This window comes from Coregonus clupeaformis, unplaced genomic scaffold (genome assembly GCF_020615455.1).
Source record: "Coregonus clupeaformis isolate EN_2021a unplaced genomic scaffold, ASM2061545v1 scaf0001, whole genome shotgun sequence".
Classification (NCBI taxonomy): Eukaryota; Metazoa; Chordata; class Actinopteri; order Salmoniformes; family Salmonidae; genus Coregonus; species Coregonus clupeaformis.
In genome coordinates this window covers 1,770,213-1,779,013 of record NW_025533456.1, presented here as the reverse complement: position 1 = coordinate 1,779,013, position 8,801 = coordinate 1,770,213, and the positions used below count along the sequence as shown (strand labels likewise).

The 8,801-nt window shown below is 41.3% G+C and overlaps 1 protein-coding gene across 1 annotated transcript; it reads right to left on the bottom strand.

The window, feature by feature from the left end:
- Positions 1-266: 266 nt before the first annotated feature.
- LOC123482944 lies at positions 267-6,755 on the bottom strand. The gene is made up of 2 exons (XM_045212173.1): positions 6,679-6,755; positions 267-1,848 (listed from the first exon to the last, which is right to left on the bottom strand). The coding sequence occupies exons 1-2, from the start codon at positions 6,753-6,755 to the stop codon at positions 267-269; spliced, it is 1,659 nt and encodes a 552-aa protein (XP_045068108.1).
- Positions 6,756-8,801: the final 2,046 nt, after the last annotated feature.

Sequence of the window (8,801 nt, the reverse complement as noted above, 5' to 3'; positions counted from 1 at the left end):
GTTTGACACCCCTGGTCTATATGTATCATACCTTTAAGCAAAGAACATTATCAACAATTTTACTGAATTACTTCAATCCCCCTTTAATATCCCCCACTGTATGTTTCTCCATACTTTCAGCATTTAATATTTAATATATTTAACTATCTTAATCAATTCCAGTCCAAATTAATTTTTCTTATTTTCTTTAATCGATGTAAATTCTCTCTCAATGTTCATTCTCCTTTTATCTCTGTGTGTGTGTGTGTGTGTGTGAAAGTGAAACTTCATATGTGTGGGTGTTCGCAAGTGTGTTCCTCCTTAGGTCTCTTCTTCATCTCCTCCAGTTTCTGAACCTTCTCTGTGTTTCCTGTCTCCTTCATCTTGTCAATCAGGAAGTCAAGATGCACAGCAGCGGACAGTGAGATGGCCTTCAAAGCGATCTCTTCCAGTTTGATGACACACTGGTAGGATTCCTCCACCAGTTTGACCTTCTGGAGTGTGACCTGCTCTAACTCCATGTGAAGTCTGGTGAGCACATTCCCTTTCTCCCCAGCCGCCTTCTCATTGATTTCATACTTTATTTTCAAATTCTCATATGTCGTTGTAACATTCTTTGTCTTTCCAACATATATTTTATTTTCTTTGACATGCTTGGAGGAGGGACATTTGCCAGTACACACAGTGCATTTGGACTCCTTCATCACACTGCACCATGAGATATCGTTGACCCACCAGCAGTCTGGATAGTGGCAGTTCTCCTCACAGACATCGCAGATGGTAGCCCGTTGAGTTAAATGCCACCATGATGATTCTATTGGGACTTTCTCTTTGTAAGACTCTTCAACAGTGTATGAAAAGTCCTTGTTTTTGTCCATGTCTATCTTGTGTTTCTCCAGGGCTTCTTGAGTCTGCTTGATTTCATTCTGCTTCAGGTCAATCATTTCAATCTTTCCCTGCAAGTTGCTGACACATGCTTCTAGCTGTTTGCGCTCTCTCAGAACTCTTTCACTCATCTTCACGTTTTGAGGTGTTATTCTACCCAGGAACTCTGTGAATTCCTCCATGCCGTTCTGTGATGTTTTCCATGCAGTGTTCATGATTGATTCTTCTATATTGGCCTGTTTCTCTGTTTCACAATTAGCCTTAAGTTTACGGTTGTTGAATAGGAAATGAACAGGTTGATTCTTCTCATTTTTGGCACCAGGGACCTTTGCTACTTCCAGGGCATTCAGAGCATTAGTAGGTTCCCCACCATCTGAGTGTGTGATGAGGGCTACAATGTTCTTTACCATGTCTTTGCCAAATAAAGACAAAACTGCATCGAAGATATACTTCTGTCTCTCACTGAGTCGATTCTCAGATGCCTTCACCACTAAACACACAGCATCAAATTCATGAATCCCATCTGTAGACCTAAACAACTCCAACAGTTTTTCAGCGATCAGTTTGTCTTCTTGGATCCCTCTGGTGTCTCCATACCCAGGAGTATCAATGATGGTGAGAGAGTAGGGGACTCTCAGGCCCTCACATCCAAATACCTCATAAACAGTGATCGCTGTAGTTTGACTTTCAGTCTGACTTCTTTTTTCATCTTCAATGATCTCAAACCAAACTTTGTCCTTCCACTCTACACCCAGGACATAATTGACCATGGCATTGATCAGAGATGACTTCCCTGATCCGGTCTCTCCCACCATCAGTATTGTTTTGTTGATCTTACTGGGATCTCTCTCTCCAAAGGTCCATCTTCTGAATTGGTCTTTATCTAGACTCTGTTTCTTTGTTACCAGCTGATACCTTGCAGGAGGTCCTTGATCGATAAGGGTACTTATTGCAATGGTGTCTTGTATTTTTGATGATATGCCCCTAAAATGTGAAACAAATGAACATGTGTTATCAGTGGCGGCTCCTGAAAAAATTCTCAGGAGGGGCAATTTTTCTGATGATTTAGGTGACCTACACACATTTTAAAAAAGATATGTCCAGCAACAACATGAAGACAGGGGCAGCATATAAGTCAATACCAGAAGCATTTATTGACTGATCTGGGGAGATGGATTCCAGTTTCTGTGACAGATTATAAATAATCTCTGATGCCTTTGTTATATTAGCTTTTGGTTGAATGTACTGTCGTAGTAAATATATAATGTTATAGCTTGGTCTGACTAAAATCTTGTGCATGACCCATTTTGTGTTGGGCGTTTGTTTTCAATCAATGCTGTTCCTATCCTATAACAATGGACAAAAGAGTCCTATCTTGTCAGCCTTGTCAGCAGGTGGCCAAGGACAACACCCACGCCATAGGTCTCTCAGTTCTTCCAACTCACGAGTTCTTGCTCTGAGGACACACACACACACACACACACATCATCACTGATAACACACACACACACACACACACATCATCACTGTTAAACACACACACACACACACATCATCACTGTTAAACACACACACACACACACACACAAAAATCCCCTCTCTTTAGGCTGAACATTTGAAGACAGAGAACCCGACTCAGAGCCAATGCAACAGTGGAGGGGACCTCGCCCAACTCATCAGGACCAATCAGAAGATCAGAACTACTAGATTCAACCTACATCATTTATTGTATAAAAATGTCAGCACACAATGTTTTCGGGGCTCTCTTCAGATAGCTCCCTAAGAGTTTGACGAACGAGTCCGTGCACGCGATTCCAGATATCTTTACCTCTGAATAAACTGCCTTTATTATACCATATCCACCCTGTCCAAAGTCTCTACTTGGTCTCAGTTCTCCAGTAAACTTGTGATTATCAACAGTACACAACGGTAACAAACAATTGGGGGAACTCACGGGGCAGATAGTAAGGTCGCAGTGACACAGAAAGCAGTTCAATGTCGGGGCTCGGGGGGTACAGAGTCGCTCTCTTACCAGGATCGATTTTCCCTGTGACTGTCAGATCGAGGTCCGCTCCGACCAGGGTGAAGCCGGCCGGCTCCACTTCTCTGTCCGGGACTCTGTCATCCAGCCAAGTCTCCCAGCTGTATTGGATTCCGCTGCCAGCAACGTTTTCATTATTTAGTCCGTTCGTAGCGGGTATGTACACGATCAACAAGATCAGTCCAAAACCCACCACTGCAAATCCATGGTTGGCAGAATGTTTGTAAACTAAGTGTACAAATTAAAAACATAAAATAACGCCACTAAGTGTACAAATTAAAAACATAAAATAACGCCACACTGCAGGTCGCAACAGAGACGCTGCTAGCCGCTATTTGCTTAGTTACGTTCATGGTTACGTCACGTATGACGAAAGCGCGTAAGTGCAAGCCCACAGACACCCATAGAGAATGTATTGAAAGCTTTGAAATTTGAAAAAAATAGATTTTACATGAGAGTCTATGAGAGACTTCTGGGCGATTTTCAACCTGACTGAAATCGCCCAAAAACGGGCGGGGCCATTTGAAGCACGACTTTAGCCTGATTTGACATTTAGTGGCAGTCAGATCAGATTACAACACTGATAACTACTGTTGCCGTGATATAATTGATTAGAAAAAAAATCCCTTCCTTTTCCCGTTTGGCAGGGCGTCGCCCATATCGCCCTATTGAACAGGCCGCCCCTGTGTGTTATACTCTTATGCCCTATGCATTTCATTATACATTAAATTGTACTGTGACAATAAATATCCTCTTACTGTACAATATGAACGATGTCCACAACCTTAGGGACACAAATGTCTAAGTTGGGGCTTAACACTCCGATAATGTTTCCCCAGGAATTTTGTTATTCGCATTGCATGGGATCAACTACTTCATGTTTATCATGAATAATGTCATTTATTTTAATGGCCATTGTGGTCATATTCTTTGCTCTAAGCCAGTCCCATTCTGTCTGTATGGGCTGTTATTTATTTTCCTTTTACTCAGAGATCTTAAGGGTGGTATAGGGGGTGATTCAACATCTATTTTTAGGCTTTAACATAAGATAAAGTATCCTAAATCTGTTGTTCTATTTAATCTAATTAAATAACACATTACATTGACATTTAGTCTTGATTTGCACAGACTGGGTTATATTATTACAGTTTTACTCTGTAGAGGAATATGTTTATGTTTGACATTCAACCTGACTGACTTGGTTGATGGTTTGATTAGTCAACCAACTCTCTCTGCCATATCAGTCCTCCATGGTAATGAATGTTAATTACAAAGAGATTTAATGGAAGGGTTGGCGTAAGCAAACACCAGATATCCTTAGTTATTAAACATAAGGCTGTAATAAGAGGAAGCTTAATGCGAAGGTTGGGGTATACTGAAGTATTGTTATCCCTCTGTTATTATCTATGGTACTAAATTATTTCTGTCTTCCATCTACACACCAAATGTTTTTAAAGCTTAAATTGCTAGACTTCCCAAACTCAGTGACCATTCTTGGGAGAGATTTTAACCTGACAGTAGATTCTACATTGATACCACTAATACTGACAGTACGGCATGCCGGGAACCTTCAAGCTATATTAAGACCTTTTTGGAAGATTTTAATATTGTGGATACCTGGTGCCTTAGAAATCCTAGTACTAGGGATAATACCTTCTTCTCTTCCCGTCATCAGTCTTTCTCACAAAATGATTGTCTTTACTTTCCCCTGTTTTTCTGATATGTACAGTATATCCCATGCAGACATATTACCTATGCTGTTATCAGATCATTCACCATTATTGATTTATTTTGAGATTTCTCGTTGTAGCCATACTTGAGAACGTTAGAAAATGTTTATGCTTAAACTGTTTCTCCATCTTAAAATGTGCATTAAAGTTGTTGACATAGTTGCACGTGATCAAATACTACATGTTAGCTGTCCCCATTACATAACCTTGAACATTTAGCCCAATGCTAACCTGAGCAGGTGGCAGTGATTTTATCCTGTAACAAATTACAATGGCATTTCTTAAAATAGGTCAACTGGGCCACCAGAGGGATATTTCAACCTATTCCGCTTGGTCCGTCTCAAGTGTACAGTGCCTATATTGCATGGTGCATTATTGATAAGGCTTCTAGCTACTAACGTTAAACAGAATTCAAAAGGCACGCTTTCTTGCATTTATGACAATATCCCACGTTTTTACTCATCTATTTCACACACGTGCTTTAACGACAAAATAGATAAAGGAGGTCTATGCAGCATTTAAGTTTATAGTACATTGTACAAAAAAAGCAGAAGAGACTTAAGGACTTGTCAAATAGCTGTTATGTACCGTTATCATCATAGCTTCCTGGTGGCACACACTGCTGATGCGGTTGACTCTAAATCGACAGTGCACATTGACCGTGGGTTTGGCTTGCGTCAAGCATTTTTGTTAGGAAAACACTGTTCACGGCTGGTCCTCGATGCTCGATTCAAATAATGCATATGGTATGTGACGAAGTGGATGATTATAATAATGCATATAAAACGTACATGTAAGTGTAGATTACACATCTACGTAATATAACCTATACTAGCGACAATTATTTATGTAGCAGTACCAGTAACCTATTTGTTAGTCTGCAAGAGGGACTCCTACAAGAAACTCCTCATTAAATGTCTTTGTAATCTTTATTTACAAAGTTTGGGCTGCACTTCTCCTCTAAACACGCTAACACAATAAATGTACACTGAAGAAAACTATAAACGCACCATGCAACAATTAAAGAGATTTTACTGAGTTACAGTTCATATAAGGAAATCAGTCAATTGAAATGATTGATTTCACATGACTGGGAATACAGATATGCATCTGTTGGTCATAGATACCTTTAAAAAAAATGTAGGTGCGTGGATCAGAAAACCAGTCAGTATCTGGTGTGACACATCTCTATGGAATGTTGTCCCACTCCTCTTCAACGGCTGTGCGAAGTTGCTGGAAATTGGCAGGAAATGGAACATGCTGTCATACACGTCATTCCAGAGCATCCCAAACACGCTCAATGGGTGACATGTTTGGTGAGTATGCAAGCCATGGAAGAAGTGGGACATTTTCAGCTTCCAGGAATTATGTACAGATCCTTGCGACATGTGGCCGAGCATTATCATGCTGAAACAAGAGGTGATGGCGGTGGATGAATGGCACGACAATGGGCCCCATGATCTCGTCACGGTATCTCTGTGCATTCAAATTGCCATCGAGAAAATGCTATTGTGTTCATTGTCCGTAGCTTATGCCTGCCCATACCATAACCCCAACGCCACCATGGGGCACTCTGTTCACAACGTTGACATCAGTAATCCGCTCGCCCACACAACGCCATACACGTGGTCTGTGGTTGTGAGGCAGGTTGGAAGTATTGCCAAATTCTCTAAAACAACGATACTCACTACCGTAAGTCGCTCTGGATAAGAGCGTCTGCTAAATGACAAAACAGTTCTAAAAGTGACTGGATCCAGTGGCGAAGCGACAAGCGACCACTATCCAAGAGATGGTGCTGTTTTGCGTGTTATTCTGACGTTCATTCGTGCCACAACATTATATCATATCAGTTAGCAAACTATTACAAAAATGTATTGTTTGAGCTAATAAAGCACACATTTGATTGTTGTTGTTGTTAATTTTCTTTGAGTAAGGCGGCTCCCAAATGCAGCTATTTCAGGCTGATTTCAGTGCTGTTGTAAGGCGGCTCCCGAATGCAGCTGTTTCAGCCTGACTTCAGTGCTCTGTTGCGGAGGGACTTGCCAGGGGGCAGCCCTTGGTTTCTCTGGTTGCACGTCATTGGCTGCACGTGATTGCCGTGTGCCCTTGGCTTCCGACATAGAAGTACATTAAAAGTGCCCGCCCAAGGTCCACTGATACCCACTATGAGCCTGTGCAGTGGATGGGGCGAGCTAGAGCGGTGTTTGTGACAAGGGAAGATCCCTGAAAACAGTTATAGTCGCGAAAACATCTGTAAAGTCTAAACAGTTTGAGCTACAAACTATTATGACCCCATTCTGAAAAGCTTATGACCCCATTCTGAAAGGTTCTCACTTACACAGACATGTCGCCTGTTTTCCTCTATGACGCTCACAGGCCACACAGGACTCGTTAGAAGGTATGGTTGGCCACGTCCCAACTCAGCACAAAATGACTGTGTGGCAAAATGAATGGAAGTGAATGGGTGTTTTCTACATAGAAGATCATACACATTTATTGCATCATCCATTATGTTTTCCTTTATCTCTCAGATTAATTTCAGACCCTTCAAACACTTACAGTCAGATCACAGTTAGTGTTATAAGACAATGGATGATGTTATGTGGATATTTCACCAATTCCCATCCAGGACATATAGTCATTCTAGACACGAGCCTCCCTGTTTTCCCATCCCTTCTCCTATTGTTTTTTATTTATTTTATTTAACCTTTATTAACTAGGCAAGTCAGTTAAGAACAAATTCTTATTTCCAATGACGGCCTACCCCGGCCAAACTCTCCCCTAACCCGGACGACACTGGGCCAATTGTGCGCCGCCCTATGAGGCTCCCGTTCACGGCCGGTTGTGATACAGTTCGGGATCGAACCCGGGTCTGTGATGCAGTGCCTTAGACCGCTGCGCCACTCGGTCCCCCTCCTTACAGTCCTAGCATTTCGTTGACATATCAAGCGAGGCAAATTGTTATGGCTGCTATAACAGCAGGCAAAACAAAATTCTGAGGAGCTGGTTCAAACCAAATATTGTCCTGTGTAGAATTTAGGTACTTGACATCGCCCAGTTTAAGAGGTCTACTGCCAGATTGTATGGGGCCAAACCCGAAACTCTGGCCAACTGGTCTCATGCTTTTTCCAAGGAACTTATTAAACACTGTTTGTTCTTGCAAATGGGAGATAGGAAAGTCATTGAGCAGGACAATGCTATGTGGCTATTGTTTTCTGGCCCTTGATATTTATATGAATTGTCTGTGTCTCTATTTATTGAAATTAATCACTGCTTCACTGGCAAATAATGCAATATACTTTATGTTGCAATGATTTTGGTTGTTGTTGATTTTCTTTAAGTTTTGTCTTTTATCATTTATATTTGTTTTGTCTAATTGTTTGTCTGTGTCCATTCTGGTCCCACTTATTGAACTGATCATATCATATACACTGAGTGCACAAAACATTATGGACACCTGCTCTTTCCATGACATTGACTGACCAGGTGAATCCATGTGAAAGATATGATCCCTTATTGATGTCACTTGTTAAATCCACTTTGAGGAGACAGGTTAAAGAAGGATTTTTAAGTCTTGAGACAATTGAGACATGGATTGTGTATGTGTGCCATTCAGAGGGTGAATGGGCAAGACAAAAGATTCAAGTGCCTTTAAACAGGGTGTGGTAGTAGCTGCCAAGCGCACTGGTTTGTGTCAAGAACTGCAACGCTGATGGGTTTTTCATGCTCAACAGTATCCTGTGTGTATCAAGAATGAACCACCACCTAAAGGACATCCAGCCAAGTTGACACAACTGTGGGAAGCGTCGGAGTCAACATGGGCCAGCATCCCTGTGGAACGCTTTCGACACCTTGTAGAGTCCATGCCTTGAAGAATTGAGGCTGTTCTGAATATCAAAAGGGAAGGGGGGGGGGGGGGGGTTTCCTGATGTTTGGTATACTCAGTGTAGACCCTTTAAATATTATATTTTCGAAGAAAAAAGTCTGTAAAAGTACACCTTGGTCTTGTGACCATTTTGAGAAATCTTATGAAACATCTCTGAATCATACTAGACACCTTAATAATGCATAACATGACTTATTAACTTTAACTTCTCTAAAGCCTGTAAAGTCCCCCAAAAATGTTCTTCTCACTATTGTGGCCGATGGGATTAAATAGATTTTAA

What these genes read in the sequence shown, in the direction of transcription:
- LOC123482944 (XM_045212173.1), bottom strand. Translation starts at nt 6,755, where the DNA reads ATGTCGGAAGCCAAGGGCACACGGCAATCACGTGCAGCCAATGACGTG. An exon ending in AAACCAAGGGCTGCCCCCTG is followed by an intron (nt 1,849 to 6,678) that starts GCAAGTCCCTCC and finishes TTCACATTTTAG; the next exon opens with GGGCATATCATCAAAAATAC.